This window comes from Ceratotherium simum, chromosome 40 (genome assembly GCF_057802395.1).
Source record: "Ceratotherium simum simum isolate JZ-2026a chromosome 40, ASM5780239v1, whole genome shotgun sequence".
In the NCBI taxonomy this organism is placed as follows: domain Eukaryota; kingdom Metazoa; phylum Chordata; class Mammalia; order Perissodactyla; family Rhinocerotidae; genus Ceratotherium; species Ceratotherium simum.
In genome coordinates this window covers 13,012,688-13,030,725 of record NC_141939.1, presented here as the reverse complement: position 1 = coordinate 13,030,725, position 18,038 = coordinate 13,012,688, and the positions used below count along the sequence as shown (strand labels likewise).

The window sequence follows — 18,038 nt, the reverse complement described above, 5'->3', positions numbered from 1 at the left end:
CTGTGTGGTGGACTCTGGTTAGAGAGGCGTCTCTGTTGGTGGCTGGCTTCCCCCAAAGTAAGTGTTTTAAGAAGCTGGAATTGGAAGCCACTGGACCTGGGCCTGATAACTGATCAAAGCTGTCACAGATCCCTCCCCTCATTCAAGGGGAGGAGACATAGAACCCGTCTCTCCATGGGATGAGGGTCAAAGAATCTGTGTACATCCTTAATCACCTGCAGAACCACAAAGCAAATGTGGTTTTCTTACTTTGGTATATCCCTTTTCCCACCAAAGACAGTGCATAGCCTCCCACAGCAACTACACTGACGTAGGGATTGCTCGCGTTCATTTCAGTCCTATCTGAGTAAAAGCCCAGCCACGGCATGTGGTCACACCTTACATGCCTTTTTGCTTTGGTGGCATGGGTCAGCCCGCGCTGGAGGGACTGGACGAGTCGCTGATCTTGCTGCAAGCTCCTCCCGCCAGACTCCACTTTCTGAGTGTCCCATTTCTACTAGTGACCCCCTCTGACCCCAGGTGGCCTCCCTGCACTCCTCCCTGCCCTTGCCTTCCCTGCTACAAAGAAATCTCCTGAGAGCCCATGCACCCAGCACGTACTACCCCCCATTCTCACACAGCACATGGCCCAGACATCCAAGTAGGCCTTCCAGTTAAGTTTTCCCCAAATGTCCCTTCTTCGTCCAACCCCATCACCCCAGTACACAGCCATGCACGCCTGCAGACACACAGCCCCCACCCCCAACACACAAACACATGTCATCTTGCAGTGCCTGCCTGTGCCGGGCACAGTGCTCGGCCTTAAGCCCCAGCAAGCTCATTTATTGTTCCACGAACATGCCTTATGTTTTTCCCTTTCTGGGGCTTTGCTTACATTCCTGAAGGTTAGGTGCATTACTTACTAATGTTTTAGTGTTTCCCTAAATACCAGGCACTGTGCTTCCCACATGGCAGCATAGCAGTAAATATGGCTGTGACACTGTATGAAGGAGAGGTTACTTCTCTCTTCCCTTCTATCTTATACTTTTCATCTCTGCCTCCTGTGTCACCCTTTCTCTCTTGGAGGCTCATCTAGAATCAGCAAGCTCTCTCCTCATCTCCTCCCTTATTTAAAATTTGAACAGCTTTCCCTCTTACTCCATCAGAGACTCATAGTGAGGATGAAGTAGGAGGGCATTATTTGAGAGCACTATTGTTGAAGCCCACAGACACCCTGGCATAACATTCGCCTGCAGCCACAGTCACTGAAGCGTTGCTTACTTAGGACTATAGGTGGACTTCTGGTATGTTCCAGGCAGCCTCCTGGGCCTGGGGGAAACCATGAAAAATCAGGTACGGTTGTCACCCCTTAGAAACGCACAGCAGTGCCGCTGTACAGTATATGAGCTTTGAGCCTTTGGTGGTCTGATGAGCAGGTAAAAGAGGGCAAACTCTGCTTATCTCTCCTGGTTTGCTTTACCAAACTGGAATTCTAGAAACCCAGATGCAGGGAGAGGTGGTTGGGATGGGCCCCAATTAAGCAGCTGTCAAGGTGGGGAGTCAGACATGTCACTGAGTTATCTCCACAGGTTTTCCAAATACACACCCACTCCGCCTCCTCTCTACCAACGCTCTTAGCTGAGATGGGGAGGCCCCTTATTTTCCAGAGGTTGGGGTGGGGGGGGATGTGAATTTAGCCAAAGCTCCCGGATAATCCTGGTTTTGATGCCCCTTCTAACCCTCCCCTAGAGAATCACTGCTCAAGATAGACGGTCGCCAGCCATGTCTGAGCAGGTGTCCCACGTTGGCTAACTGTAGCCCTGGCTGTTTTTCAGGTTCATTCCACCTCCCAGCGCTTTAGGACCTCAGGTGCCGACCCCAGAGACCTGCCATGAAACCACACTTGAAGCAATGGAGACAACGAATGCTGTGCGGGATCTTTGCGTGGGGGCTCCTCTTCGTGGTGATCTTCATCTACTTCACCGACAGCAGCCCTGCTGAGCCTGCGCCCAGCTCCCTCTCCTTCCTGGAGACCCGCAGGCTCCTGCCCCTGCAGGGGAAGCAGAGGGCCATCATGGGCGCCGCGCAGGAGCCCTCCCTGCCGGACGGCGTGGGCACCAACAACGGGCTGCTCCAGGGACACCCGGCTGGCCCCTTGCCCAGGGGGCCCGGCGACCTGCAGAAATGGGCCCAGGTGCAAGATGGGTTTGAAAACAGAGCAGAGTTCTTGTCATCCCAGATCGGGAGGAAGTCTCAAAGTGCCTTCTACCCGGAGGACGACGACTACTTTTTTGCTGCTGGTCAGCCCGAGTCGCACGGCCACCCTCGGGGCACGCTGGGGTCCCTCTCCGCCGAGGACCCAGGCCGGCCGGAGGGCCTTCTGCCGGCGGGCCAGGCCCAGAGGAGGCGGGTGAGGAAGAGGCCCCACCACCAGGGCCGGAGCCGCGCGCTGGAGGAGGGCGACGACGGCGCCCGGCCGTCCGCCTCCATGTCCCGGGCCTTCCTGCAGCGGCTGTGGCAGGGGGCCGTGTCGGCGCGCATGCTCGCGCCGCGCCTGCAGAAGGCCATGAGGGACTACCTGAGCGCCAACAAGCACGGCGTGCGCTTCCGCGGGCGGCGGGCGGCCGGGCGGGGCCGCGCGGAGCTGCTGTGCGAGCTGCGGCGCCGGGTGCGCGTGCGCACGCTCGACGGCACGGAGCCGCCCTTCTCGGCGCTCGGCTGGCGCCGCCTCGTGCCGCCCGTGCCGCTGGGCCGGCTGCACCCGCGCGGGCTGCGGAGCTGCGCCGTGGTCATGTCGGCCGGCGCCATCCTCAACTCCTCCCTGGGCCCGGAGATAGGTGGGTGCGCTCGCGGGGGCGCCGCGCGGCAGCGGGCTGGCCCCTGGAGCTCCCGGCGGGGCAGACCGGGGGTCCAGCGCTGGATGCGTCTGACGTTGGCCCGAGGGTCCTCGGGGGCTTTCCCTCGCTGGGACGGAGCCCGGTTGGGATCCCAGCAGGGGTGTCGTTTGGGGCAGTTGGGAGCAGAGCTCTTCTCCCCGGAGCTGGGAGCCGGGGGAGTGGCAGGCCAGCGCCCCGCCCTTTGCGGCCGCGGGGTTCTCACTGCCCCTGCCCCGGAATGCACGTCCCCTAGAAACCCTGGTGTGCATTGATGGGCTCCCAGCCTGGCCCGCGGAGCCTGGTGAAGCCGCTGTGTGGCAGAATTGTGGGAGAGGAGCAGGAGGAGGGGAGAGGAGAGCAGAGCTCCCACGGGGCGATGACGGTTAGGGGTTTCGACTCCGTAGAGAAGTATACATGATGATGATGGTAGTTACCTAGGGATTAAACCGGTGTTGTGGGCTCTGAGGAGAGCCCGGCTCCTGTGGAGAATGTTACTCCTGTCCGAACAATGGGTTCTGACCTCCCACCCCTTGGCACCAATCCAACTTTTGGGTCCTGGCCACTGCACCTCGCAGGGACCTTCTCCAAGACGGTAGATAATGCGACCACACCCTGGGCTTCCATCTTCCCTTCTGAACTCTTTTCAAATCCATGTCAAGAGCCTGGAAAGACATCTGATTCATAGTTCCTGTATTAGGCCTCTCCAGAGAAACAGACTGACGGGATATATGTGTAGAAAGAAAGAAAGCAGTATTGTAGGGACTTGCTCCTGCGATGGTGGGGACCGGCACGTCTAGGGATTCAGGTACGAGTGGATATTGCAGTCTGAAGCTGGAAATGTGCAGGGCAGGTGGGAAACGAGGCAGAATTCCTTCTTCCTCAGGAAACTTCAGTTTTTGCCTTAAGACCTTAGACTTTCCTGTATGCCCAGGCTAATTCCGTTGCTGCACCAGTGAGCAGGCAGCTGGGCCCTTTAGGCTGATTCCGTCATTTAGCAAACATGTTTTCAGCCCTTCCCGTGTGCCAGCCTCTGTGCTAGGTGCCAAGAAAACAAATGTGAACCAGACACCCCCTCGGGCTCCAGTCCAGATGTAAAGCAACGGTGTCCAACACATTCTCGTCATAGATGGTGTCAACTCCTAACTAATCTGGGAGGGGCGTTCAGGAGGCATTGCCCACTTGTTAGAAAGGAGTAGCTGTTGTTTCTTGGACCCATTCATTGTTCTGTGTCCTTGAAGAGTGGCTGACATTCCAGAGCCATCGTGAAATAGGGTGATGCCATTATAATCAGGCTCCACAGCCCAGACCTCATCTCAGAGGTTCTCAGGAATGAGGCTGAGTGTGAAATTGTTAAAAAGTTAAAAAAACAGGGCACGATTCTGGGCCTGCGGTCTGGGTCCCAGCGTCCCTGTGCTGACGTTGTAACAGGCTCATGATGATACCGTCCACGTGTCACGTGTGGCCAGAGCCGGAGCAGGGCAGCCTGCAGTTGATGAGGAGAGAGTAGTGGTTTAGAGGTCCCTGGGGTGAAGTAACACTACAGTTCTTGCTCGTTTCCCAGGACCGTTGTTAATAACGTAAGAAGGAATTAAGTATTATGCTTTAACGGCAGTAACTTGCTTCTGGTTTTGTTTTGCTTTGTTTAAACATCTGCATCGCAGCTGCATATTCGGATTGCTCATGCACGTTGGGGAGAAGTCCCTTGCACTTTATTCTGGCGTAAATATCCCTGACCAGAGCCTTGTAAACTCTACTCCATTCAGAATTTGGAAGAGAGTGTGAAACACGCTGGGATTACACGTTTCTGGGGAATGTGGAGTGTCAGTTATGTCCTTGTTAGTTTCTAGTATCCAAATTTAATTTACATTGTCGGCACTTACATGCAGCTTCATGATTAGAATGGTAGAATCAGAACACACTCAGAAGTTTTCTTAAAATTATCTTTATTGTTTTGCCTAGATTCCTTTGAATCTAATTTTTGTACCTTTCATTTTAAGAGTATGTGACCGTAGCATCGTTCAATTTGTAAAAACAAAAAGTCTTTCATTTTTATAAGCTGGTATCTCTTAGCATCAGCACTTGTGCAGGCCAGGGGCCGACATTCTCCTTCCTGCTCACCTAAATGTACGCATGCTTATTAACACACAGTTGTCAACCACTCTCTTAATAAAAACAAATTCTCAGAGCAGATTCCTTCAGGCAACTTGGAATGTTGCAGCGTGCTGTACTACTATTTATCTTTATTCATCTTGGCCCCTGAATATCTACTTGTGAATTGGCTAAGTGAAGATCAGAAGACTTAAAAAAGGTCATGGTCTTATGAAAAACTGAGGGCAGAGCTAGAAGGGTACCTGAGACTAGCCGTCATCAGCCCTGCTGGAGGCCCCCTCCAGGCTGAACTGTCCCTGCATGCTCAGCAAATCTCCCCCTAGGACGGGGAGACCCAGTTGCACCTCAGATTTGCTTATCGGCTGCCCTCAGGCTCCCTGTGCAGGTTGCTGCTGTTTCCCCTGTTCCGTTAGACAGTTGTACCATGCAGTTTTTGAGAAGAACAGTGTAGCAGTTGTGAACACCTCCACTTTGAATATGTTGTTGAAAAGCAAACTGAACTGTTTGGAAACATGGAACATTGTTTCCTAGAGTCGTGAGATGATGTTTTTTCACCCATACATATAAACAATAATAATTTGGTAGTGAGATCACCTCGCAGCAGTCCTGTGGAAACACACTACAGAGGAGAAATGTTTGCTCTGAACAGTAGTAGCCTTGAGAGGAGAGATTAGGATCTGTGTAATTGGAACTCAAATGCTGGAAAGCGTGTAGGGAATGAGGTGAGAGGGGAATGTGTAGGGAGTGGGGCACAGAGCACTTGGTGGTACAGGCTTGGGGTTTGGCATATCCTGATAGCTTACCTAAAAAAAAGCGAGATATCAGATCATATAGTCATTTACCAAGCATTGATTATTGATCCCCATCTCTCTGAGGCCTGATACTATGCTAGCCACTAGTGACACAAAGATGAATAAGGCACAGACCTAAACCTCAAATCTTCTGCAGTCTAGTGGGGAAGACAGATCATAAACAGACAATTCCAATATTGTGGTTAGGAGGGCAGAGATATGTAGACTGACAGGGAAGAAGTGACAACGGAATCCTAACCCACCGTGAGGCCTGATGGCTGGGCAGAGAGTGGGGGTTAGCAAAGACTGCTCAGAAGAGGGGGATCCAGACCAGAGGCCAGCGTAACCGGGAGGTGAGGAACAGCACGGTACGCGGTGTGCAGGTGATGAGAGCTTCGGAGAGGACTAGGCTCTGGGAGTGGGAGGAGAGAGAACCTGGACAGGTGGGCAAGAGGTCAGCTCATGGATGTTCTTGTGCATCATTGTACGGAAATTAGGCTTCCCTAAGTGCTTGTAATAATAGGTACCACTCATAGAGTGTTTACTGCAGGCGAGGTCCTGTTCTAAATGCTTTTATGTGTTAACTGCTGTAAGCCTTGCAGCTTTAACTGACAGATAGGATTATTCCTGTTTTACAGATGAGGAAATGGAGGTATGCAGAGGCACAGTGGGCAGAGCCTGGATTCGAACCCCTTTCTGGGTCTCCAGAAACTCCGGCTATGACCCCTGGGCCAGTGGTGCGGAGGCATCGAGATCTTTGAAGCAGAGGAGTGGATGATGGGTCAGCTTTCATTTTAGAGAGGTTGCTCAAGAGCCTCGACTTGAGGGCATGGAGGAAGTCAGTCAAGGTGCAGGAGTCCCCGTGAAAGGAGCGACAGGCGGGGCGGTGGAGGCGGGAGAGAGATGTCGTCTGTTTGGCAGGCCATTTCCTAAAGGCTGGAGGGTTTTGCTCCCTTGCTGTTTCAGATTTAATTTTCTGGAGGAGTGCGGGAGAAGAGGAGGAGGAGGAGTGGGGTGCAGTGCCTAAGGCAGGGCAGTGACTTAGTGCTGGGGCACCTCCTGGCTGGCTGCTCCTTGAAGGGTTTTAATATCCCATCAGTGAGTGGACTTAGCCTGGCTCTGTTCTCAAGGTCAACGTGAAACCTAGCCTGGAAATGTCTTCTCCAGAAATGACGCTTTATTTTATTCCCCTTGTGCCTGCTGTCTGATCATTCCTTCTTTTCTAAATATTAATGGACAGCTTAGTTTTTAAGGCACATTATCAGGGAGATGCACAGCCAGGCATACATTTACAAAACGTGTCTGCATGATAGACACACTCTCAGGCCGTCCTCCGCCATGCACCCCCCCCCCCGCCGCCCCCATGCGGATCCAGTTCTGCTCACTGCCAGCTTTAGGGAGATTCCGTCTCCATCCACAGCCTCCGTCTCTACCTCCCTGCCTCCGCTATGAAATTGGCCTTTTAACTCTACAGACTTGTACCCCTTCCAAAGGAGATAAGCTAGATGACATTTCTGGGCAGGTGCTTGGTGAAGTTGTTCAAAGGCTTAAAACACACCTCACTGTGGAACACTGACGTTTAAAACCTGGGACACTTTTAGGGGAGATATGATTAATTCGGAATTACTATCTGATTAACTTGAAATGCATCACTGCTTGGGATCCTTGGCTTGTTCGCCTTACCTTTAGATGGGCTGCGTCTGAGGGCAGCGTGGTTTAGTGGGAGAGCTGTGCTTTAGGCATACGAGCGTCACGCTTCTTGCCCTGCTGTTGTCCTGATGACCCCTGAGGACCTGGCTGTCACCTCACCCTCTGGAGCCTCCTCTCACTCCCTGCCTTGTCAGGGGGTTGCCCCGGTTCAGCAATTCACATGGCATGGTGTGCTTATGATCGGGGTCCCCAAGACCCTTTCAGGGGTTCACAAGGTGAAGACTATTTTTATAATAACACGCAGAGGGCTTGATAACTGTTGACATTTGCATTGATGATGCAAAAGCATTAGTGGATAAAACTGCTTCTTAATATAAATCAAAGCAGCGGTGCCCAGCAGTGCCCAGCGGTGCTGGTTGCCCTGGCACTTCACTGCCGAGCACAGCAGTAAGAGGAAAGGGTGCCGGTTTCACTTACGGATGTCCTTGATGAAGCAGGAAAGATTATTGGTTTCATTAAATCTCAGTCTTGGAGTACGCATGTTTTTGAGACAAAGTGGGCAATACAGTGAAAAGCCCTTCTGCATACCAACATTGGCACAATGGAGAAGCACTGTGTGGTTGACTTGTGAGCAGAACTAGCCACTTTTGTCATGAAACACAATTTTTACTTGAAACAAATGACAGACAGACATACTTTATTCAGACTTGGATATTTGGACATTATTTTCTCAGAAAGGAATTAAGTGAGGCCGTCACTTGTAGGAAAATAACTGATAGTATTTGTTGCCACTGATAAAAATCAAGCTTTCCACCATGAGCTTGGGAGCTTCCCATACTTAAAAACAGATGAGATCCATGGTAATATTAACTGATGTGATTTTTTGATGCTTTATAATGAAATCCCTCAATATTTGGAAGATCTGAGTAACTTATTGAGCTGATAGTTCCAAATATCATTGCATGACGTAACAAAATTATGCATGGGGTGAATCATCCATTTTAAGAGCAAGAGAAACTAATGGATTTTAATGTAACAGAACATGAAAATTTCATTGATATTTCAGTGATACTAACTTTTAAGAAGCTAACACTTGTCAAGTTTTGATGAAGTATCAAAGAAGAATATTGCCAGTAATCTGGAAAGATTTAAAATATTCCTTTCATTTTCAACGATATATCTGAGTCTTGGTATACTTCAACTAAAGCAATATATTGCAGCAGATTGAATGCAGAAGCAGGTATGAGAAACCACCTGTCTTCTGAAAAGCCAGACATTAAAGAGAGTTGCAAACATTTAAAACAGTGCCAGTCTTCTCATTATTTTTTGAAAATATAGTTATTTTTCATAAAAAGATGTTATTTTAAAATAAATTAATAAACAGTTTTAAATTTTCTCTTTTGCTTTCGGATAAGGTATATATTGAAAAATATAATCCAAATAAACAAAAGGTCTTTGGGTTGTCAGTAATTTCCAAGAGTGTAAAGAGGTCCTGAGAGCAAAAAGTGAGAACCACTGATTTGGGTAATCTAATTTTTCTAGCTCAAATATCATTCGAAATACTATTCAATAAAAATAAATAATAAAACAATTCATACAAAACAAGTGTGAACAAGTGCTTAAATTGTGAAGTAAAGAAAATCGCAAGTGTTCAGGTTTTTTGGCATCATTTATGTGCAAAGCGTAGATCACCTACAATCTTGAGATTAGCAAACTCTTTTTTTGTAAGAGCCAAGTAGTAAATATTTTAGGCTCTGTGAACCACAGGGTCTCTGTTACAACTCAAGTCTGCTCTTACAGACAATAGATTCACAAACGATTGTGTCTGTGTGGCAGTACTTTATTTACTGAAACAGGTGGCAGGTCATAGCAAAATTTCCCCTAAGAGAACATTATAGGATTTTTTGATGATATAGCCAGGTACCCTTTCTGCATTCTTTGTGTTCCAGAAGTGTGTTATGGTGCTTAAAACTGGAATCTGAATTCTGAGTTCAGGGCTTGTCAAAAGAGGCACCTTTTGTAACGTGCTTTTGATGGTGGCATGCCTGCAGAGTTTCTGCTACTTAGGGAGTGGGACTATCTCTCCTAAGGAGACTCCTCAGGAGGGGATAGCAGAACGCAAGTGAAGAAGGCGAGCTGCTTTAGGGACTTGTGTGAGGTATGGACATGGTAAATGCAGGGTGTATCCACAGGCTCTTTGGCAAATAAGAAACACAATCCCACCTCTCACCTCTCACTCTCTCACAAACAGGCATTGTCGTTGCTCCAAGTTGAACTTGGAATGTGCATGGAATTTCTGAAGCTCAAGATAGCCCGTAGAAATTCCCTTATTGCTGATCAACTCTGGTTTCAGGCTGGTTTCTAGGAGACACTTTAGCTGGCTCAGGAAATTTTGAGACATATGTATGCATATAGACTGTTTTGTGGAAAGGGAACATATCACCCATTCCCATGCTTTAATCAAGTGAGGCCAGTTTCCTCTACCTCCTGCTCGTCTCCTTGTCATCCTCCATGAAATGGGAGCCTTGTTTTCACCTGGGACCTCAGAGAACTTGGGAAAGTCTGACTGTCAAGTTGAATGAAGAGAGACAGAGATGTATGTTGTAGTTGAAGTTCAGTGAACTTCATCAAGAGCCTTGATAGCCGGTACCTCTAGTGGTCTCTCCCATCCTCCAGGGCTGTGGCTCTAAGTCAGACCATTGCTGGGAGTACAGAATGCTGTAAGGTTGCTCGCACGTGAGTCTTCGTGGCATCGTCAGCAGTATGTAAAGGTGCACGGAAGTCAGGGCTGGTTTTCTTTTTTAAACACACACCAGTACCCAAAAGTGATAAAGTTGCATTGAAGGCTGTGGCTGTTACTGTGTGCGAGTCACACTTGATCTTGGTGCAGGCAGCAGCCTTCGAGGCTCCATGAGCAGCCTTTCTGCTCTACAAGCAGTAAGAAGCTGCAGATGGGCAGCCCCTGTTTACAGCATCCTTACCTGCTCCCACAGATTCCATCTTCAGAATGTTTTGGAATCTTCAGGAGAATGGCTGCATAAAGTACATCACCTGTAAAGAATGTGAACGTATAAGTATCTAAATATAACTGAGATGAGATAGGACCACTTGTAATGGATTTGTATGTTCGCATGTTGATTTGCCACCCTAACCAGGATCTCATTCTACATAAACAGTAGACTGGTTATGGGTGTCTTAACTTTATTGGTGGCATGTAGTGAGCTTCAAGTATTGAAAGATTTGCTTGAACATTTTTTTTTCTAGATTATGTTGATTCTACAGAGAAAAATAAGTTTGTCACTTATGTGCCCTTAGATTCTCATGATGCAGTTTTGAGATTTAACTCTGCTCCTACACGTGGCTATGAGAAAGACGTTGGAAATAAAACCACCATGCGCATCATCAATTCTCAGGTGAGACGGACGGAGTGTTTTCACGGATGTACATTTTATAGGTAAATCATTTCGCTGGATGAGTGAAGAGAAATGACCCCGTTATCCATGACCATGATCTTCCTTATTTTTATGGGTCTTATAAAGAATTAATGAGGAAAAATGCAGAGAAATGGGAATTTATGTGTGACGTAAATAGGAAAAAATGAGTAAATAAGATCAAAAGAAAAAAATGAAAGTAGACATCAAAATAGATATATATATACACATATATATGTATGTTAATCATAGACTTAGCATGTTGCATTTTGTGAACTGAGGGAAAAACAGTTAAACTTAGAAGAAATCATGACAGTGAGAAATGCAGGAGATGAAGGGGAGAAAAGCAAAGGGAGAGAATCCAAGGCCCAATAGAGCAGCTTGGAAACCTGAGTCTGTTATTTCAAAATTTAAAAAATGAAAATGGATTGTTTAATTGAAAATGAAAATATCTCTTTTCTTTGTGTTCTTAATAAGAATGTTTTTCCAAATTTATAGCAAAAATATTCTTAAAATAAACCATAACAATTTCTAGAGTTTCAAACTATATAGAAAAAATGAGGTGATGTCTGATTTGTGATGCGTTGCTTGCAGAACAAAAGATTAGCTTTCTGCATAGTACCCTGAGCCAGCAGCCTGCAGCAAGTAAGAACCAGTTACCATATTTCCTTAATTCACAGATGCTGTTGATTGTAAGATTCACCATTCCTTTAATAACAGCTTTTCAGAGAGGAGGAGATAAACCCCATCAAATTGAAGTCCATGTCACCTGTAAGATACATCCTAACTTATTAAAGTGTGAAGGAAAAAAATGCATCTTAAAAACTGAAAAATTGCACCTTAAAACTGAGTAAAATCTGGGGCGGGCCTGGTGGCGCAAGTGGTTAAGTGCGCGCACTCCGCTGCGGCGGCCCGGGGTTCACTGGTTCGGATCCTGGGTGCGCACCGCCGCACCGCTTGGCAAGCCATGCTGTGGCGCCGTCCCATATAAAGTGGAGGAAGATGGGCACGGATGTTAGCCCGGGGCCAGTCTTCCTCAGCAAAAAAAGAGGAGGCTTGGCAAATGTTAGCTCAGGGCTGATCTTCCTCACAAAAAAAAAAAACTGAGTAAAATCAATACCTTATTTTTTTTCCCAAAATGTTGTTAAAAAAAGATGATTGGCAGGTGAGTTTGAAGGACTCATCCAGGACCAGATAGGGCCACAGAGGGAGACGGCCATCCTGGGCTGACTCGAGTCCACTGGCTCTCTGTCCTGAGGCTGGCACTCTGCAGGCACCTCAGACCTCGGTTCATCCATGCCTGGTACTCTCTCCAAATCACCTGGGAAGGCAATTGTTGGAGAGCTCGGGGGCCCAGGAATAGCTGGGGAGTGACAGCTTCCATGAGTTGATTCAATACCACTAGTTATGAGGACAGTGCTGGTGAAAATGTAAGAACTGGTGGCTTAAAAAAAAAACACCTCATTTCCCCAAACATTTCTTTGAGTGCTTTAGCATGCGATGCCAGCCTCTCTCCCTCCTCGGGAGGAAAATATAAAGTCTGAGGGACTTTGTTTTTTCTTTCTCTGATTCATTTTTTAAATTTTCATCTGTTTTTAAAATATGATTTGGAATAACCAAACACTTGTTTTGAAATGATTTTTCTGTGCATTTGTAGATTTTGACCAACCCCAACCATCACTTCATTGACAGTTCATTGTATAAAGACATCATTTTGGTGGCCTGGGATCCTGCTCCTTATTCTGCAAATCTTAACCTGGTAAGTGTTTCCTTTGGGCCTCTACCCTAACGATCAGACAGTGCTGTTGAATGATTAAAAATGGGAGCAAGTCAGGGATCAAGCTTTGACAGACAAAACAAAACTGATGGTGGGTGTCACTTAAATACATGTGTTTATACCATTGTGATACCTAGCTCCAGTAGGATGCTTGGTGAATGTTATCCATCTAAGGGAAAAGGGCTTTTGCTCTGAAGGATTTTAAAAAAGCAAAACAGTTGTGCGATGTCTAAATGATCAGAAATTCCTAGTTACACTAGAGGTTGGGCTGATTAAACTCAGAATTTTTCGTTGTGATAGGGATGCATCACCTTCCAAGCAGTGACAAGACCTTTTGAAATACAGGCATACCTCGCTTTATTGTGCTTCACTTGATTGTGCTTGGAAGATACTGAGTTTTTTACGAATTGAAGATTTGTGGCAACCCGGCATCGAGCAAGTCTGTTGGTGCCATTTTTCCATCAGCATTTGCTCACTTCGTGTCTTTGTATCACATTTTGGTAATTCTTACAATATTTTAAAGTTTTTTATCATTATATTTGTTCTAGTGATCTGTGATCTTTGATGTTACTGTTGTAATTGTTTTGAAGCACCATGAACCATGCCCATATAAGACATCAAACTTAGTTGATAAAATGTTGTGTGTGTACTGACTGCTCCCCTGACAGGCCATTTTTCCATCTCCCTCTCCTTGAGCCTCCCTACTCCCTAAGACACAACAATGTTGAAATTAGGCCAATTAATAACCCTACAATGGCCTTTAAGGGTTCAAGTGAAAGGAAGAGTCACATGTCTCTCACTTGAAATCAAAAGCTCGAAATGATTAAGCTTAGTGAGGAAGGCAGTAGAAAGCCAAGACAGGCTGAAAGCTAGGCCTCTTGTGCCGAAGTTAGCCAAGCTGTGAACGCAAAGGAAAAGTTCTTGAAGAAAATTGAAAGTGCTATTTCAGTGAACACACAATTGAAACAGAAAGAAACAAATGAACACAAAAAAAGTGAAACAGCCTTATTGCTGATATGGAGAAAGTTTTAGTGGTCTGAAGATCAAACCAGCCACAACATTCCCTTAAGCCAAAGCCTAATCCAGAACAAGGCCCTAGCTCTCTTCAATTCTGTGAAGGTGGAGAGAGGTGAGGAAGCTGCAGAAGAAAGTTTGAAGTTAGCCGACGTTGAGTTATGAGGTTTAAGGAAAGAAGCCATCTACGTAACATAAAAGTGTAAGGTGAAGCAGCAAGTGCTGATGGAGAACCTGCAAGTTATCCAGAAGATCTGGCTAAGATAATTAATGAAGGTGACTACACTAAACAACAGATTTTCAATGTATACAAAACAGCTTTATATGGGAAGAAGATGCCATCTAGACCTTTCATAGCTCAAGAGGAGAAGTCAGTGCCTACTTTCAAAGCTTCAAAGAACAGGCTGACTCTTGTTAGGGGCTAATGCAGTTGGTGACTTTAAGTTGAAGCCAGTGCTCACTCACCATTCCGAAAATCCTAGAGCCCTTAAGAATTACGTGAAATCTACTCTGCCTGTGCTCTATAAATGGAACAACCAAGCCTGGATGACAGCACGTCTGCTTACAACATGGTTTACTGAATATTTTAAGCCTGCTGTTGAGACTACTGCTCAGAAAAAAAGATTCCTTTCAAAATATTACTGCTCATTGACAGTAATGCTCATTGATACCTGGTCACCCAAGAGCTCGGATGGAGATGTACAGCAAGATTAATGTTGTTTTCATTAATCTAACACAACATTCTGCAGCCCATAGATCAAGGAGTAATTTCAACTTTCAAGTCTTATTATTTAAGAAATACGTTTTATAAGGTTATAGCTGTCGTAAATAGTGAGTCGTGTGATGGATCTGAGCAAAGTAAATTGAAAATCTTCTGGAAAGGATTCACCATTCTAGATGCCATTTATAACGTTCGTGATTCATGGGAAGAGGTCAAAATATCAACATTAACAGGAGTTTGGAAGAAGTTGATTTCAACCCTCATGGATGACTTTGAGGGGTTCAAAACTTCAGTGGAGGAAGTAACTACAGATGTGGTGGAAACAGCAAGAGAACTAGAATTAGAAGTGGAGCCTGAAGATGTGACTGAATTGCTGCCATCTCATGATAAAACTTTAACGGATGAGGAGTTGCCTCTTATGGATGAGCAAAGAAAGTGGTTTCCTGAGATGGAATCTATTCCTGGTGAAGATGCTGTAAAGACTGTTGAAATGACAACAAAGGATTTAGAATGTGACATAAACTTAGTTGATAAAGCAGTGGCAGGGTTTGAGAGGATTGAATCTGATTTGGAAAGAAGTCCTACTGTGGGTAAAATGCTCTCAAACAGCATCACATGCTACAGAGAAATTGTTCGTGAAAGGAAGAGTCAATCGATGTGGCAAACTTCATTGTTGTCTTATTTTAAGAAATTGTCACAGTCATCCCAACCTTTAGCAACCACCACCCTGATCAGTCAGCAGCCATCACATCAAGGCAAGATCCTCCACCAGCAAAAAGATTAGGACTCATGGAAGGCTCAGATGATGGTTAGCATTTTTTAGCAATAAAGTATTTTTTAATTAAGGTACATACATTTTTTTTAGACATAATGCTATTGCACAGTTAATCAACTACAGTATTAAACATAACATATACATATACAGTAAACATAACATTTATATGCCCTGGGAAACCAAAAAATTTGTGTGACTCCCTTTATTGTGGTATTTGCTTTATCGCAGTGATTTGGAACTGAACCCACAATATCTCCGAGGTATGCCTGTAAATTGGAAATGCTTGGCAAGAGAATCTAAGCTTTGTGAATCAAGAGCTCATTATTATTTAAATGGCATCTGTTACAGACTTTTCTTGAGTGTCCACTCTTTGGCTTCTGCCTCTGAGCCTTTTTGTGATATATCTTCAGTAATATAGTGTAAACAAGATTATTACTAGCCATCAGAATATAAGCAAGTTATATTCATGACATTCTGGCAGATCATTCCTTTTCTGAACAAGCAGCTAGTTACTTTTGGTGAAACCTTGGATGAAAAGCCAGTGTACTTGGTTTTTAAAGAGCACTGGGAAAGATGGATGATCATTTAGCCTCGTGAAAGATGCTATCAGCTGTGCCTGTGAGTGTCTTTTGACTGGTTCTGCCATGACCCAAGAGAATGCAGCCTTCTTAGGATGAATGTGGGAGAACAGATCTTGGTTCTACCAAGAGGTAACTTTCTAAGAGAGCTGCCCAAGGTGGAATGGGTCCCTCTGGAAGGAGCGTTCTGTCACTATTCTTCTTGAGACTGAGGCTGGACGTTTACCTAGTGTAATTGCTCACTGATTCTTAACCAGAGTGCAAATCAGCGTCACCTGGAGAATATTTTCCAAGTATATCTGTCAGAGCCCTATTTCCAGAAATGTAGCATATAGCCTCAAGCTGTGTTTTTTGAGAAAGCTCTCTGGTTGATTCTCATACGTGCTGCCTGTTGAGAATCAGGCATCAAATGGATGTTTGAACTTTTCAGCTTCCTTCCCAGGCTGAGGTTCTCTAGATTTAAGTTCTGACAGCTTTCTTGCTGTTTGGGGACGTACTGAGAGCTTCTAGCTGTTAGACCTTATTTCTTCCTTTGTTGAAAGCATCCAAGCCCAGGGCACAGAGCTATCCAACTCGATGGCTGTGGGCAGCGACAGTGCTGATATCCAGGCACCAGGCTGCTTTCTGTGGGGCCTGTGCTCTGATACTGCCATGTAAGGGCCAGGAGGAGGAGGGTAAAGAACTGACTGATGGTCCCACATTCCTCTTGCTTCCCTCTCCCTGCCTCATTGCTTGGGGCATAGTTTACTAGAGATGATCTGGCCTAGTCCTTTTCAAAATTTTTAAACCCACAGAACCCATTTCAACCATGGAATTTTATTTGGGGTCTTAATATATACCCCCTATTTATGCAAGGTGTCTGTTTAAAGGGATCGTGGGGCCCTCAGAGCCCTGTGAGCTAAGCCTGTCCCCCACGCACCTTCTCCAAATCCCATTTCATGGTGGCATCTGAGAGACTTCTGAAAATATTTTTTTTAAAAATCAATCTATTGTTTATTTTTGCATGTAATAATTTATGTACAATCAATGTAAGTGTACGTTTTATGAGTATTAGCAATTTCAGTATAGTCATGTATCTACCACTGCAATTAAGAAATAGAACATTTCCGTCACTCCAGAGAGTTCCCTTGTGCCTCCCCTGTCAGTCTTCCCAGCCCCAACCCCAGACCTAGGCAATAGCTGATACGCTTTCTGTCACTATAGGTTACATTTGGAAAACATATTTTTTAAATACACTGATTGAGCCCAGGGGTCAGCAAACTACAGTCCTGGGCCAAATCTGGCCCTATTTTTGTAAATAAAGTTTTATTGGAACACAGCCGTGCCCGTTTATTATGTATCATTATGTATGTGGCTACTTTCGCAGAACAGTGGCAGAATTGAGTACAGTAGTTGCAGCAGAGACTGTGTGGCCCAAAAAGCCTCAAGTGGTTACTGTGTGGCCCTTTACAGAAACATCTGCTGACCCCTGCCCTGCCATCTCCCTTGTTTTACTGAAGGATAACACATCAGTCCCTCAGGGCTAGAGCCCTGGTGCCTCTTTGTCCTCAGTCCCTGATCCAGTGAGGAAGTGCCTCTAGAAGTGATGAATCATCACCTTCCCCTCCCCCTCGAGCCCACCTGGCCCCTCAGCCTCTAAACCCACCCCCCACCGGCCTGGGTGCTGCCTGGTTTCCTTTTCACACTGCGGTCCTCTGTTCTTGATTGTGTTGATTTTTTTTCTCTCTTAGTGGTACAAGAAGCCAGATTACAACCTGTTCACTCCATATGTTCAACATCGTCAGAGAAACCCAAATCAGCCATTTTACATTCTTCATCCTAAATTTATATGGCAGCTTTGGGACTTTATCCAGGAGAACACCAAGGAGAAGATTCAGCCCAACCCACCATCTTCTGGCTTCATTGGTAGGTCTATATTGAAAATTGATGGTTGAGTGGTTAGGCAGGGTCAGGCTTAATATTTAATAAATATATGGTCATGTAATATAACAAGAGCAATTACTTAATGGTTTTGGAGAATAGACGAGCTGAAGAAAACATACACATTATGTTCCAGTTATCTATTGCTGTATAACAAACAACCCCAAAATTTCGAGGTGTGCAACAAGAACTACTTTATTATTTCTCATGATTTGGAGGGTCTGGACGGGCTTGGCTGGGTAATTCTTCCGTTCCACAGGCATCCGTGGGGGATCTCTCGGTGGTGGGGCTCACTTCACTCCCGTGGTTGGCCCCTTGGAAGGGAGGGCTGGGAGGCTGGACTCAGCCGGGCCTGTTGACCCTGTGCCCGCACGTAGTCTCTCACGTGGTGATGTCAAGGTAGTTGGACTTCTTAAA

At 46.0% G+C, this 18,038-nt stretch overlaps 1 protein-coding gene across 11 annotated transcripts in view; it reads left to right on the top strand.

Moving 5' to 3' along the window:
* The window catches only part of ST6GAL2 (ST6 beta-galactoside alpha-2,6-sialyltransferase 2), a 74,497-nt gene that overhangs the window by 37,541 nt on the left and 18,918 nt on the right, over window positions 1-18,038 (top strand). For 10 of the 11 annotated variants that reach the window (XM_014791702.2, XM_087426325.1, XM_087426328.1 and 7 more), the window contains 4 exons: window positions 1,815-2,816; window positions 10,721-10,818; window positions 12,494-12,595; window positions 17,432-17,606. In XM_014791702.2, the coding sequence (XP_014647188.1) occupies window positions 1,871-2,816; window positions 10,721-10,818; window positions 12,494-12,595; window positions 17,432-17,606 (1,321 nt within the window). In that variant the 5' untranslated portion in view covers window positions 1,815-1,870. Of the gene's footprint in view, window positions 1-1,797; window positions 2,817-10,720; window positions 10,819-12,493; window positions 12,596-17,431; window positions 17,607-18,038 lie in introns of all 11 variants that reach the window. The other variant, XM_087426329.1, reaches the window with a different exon arrangement.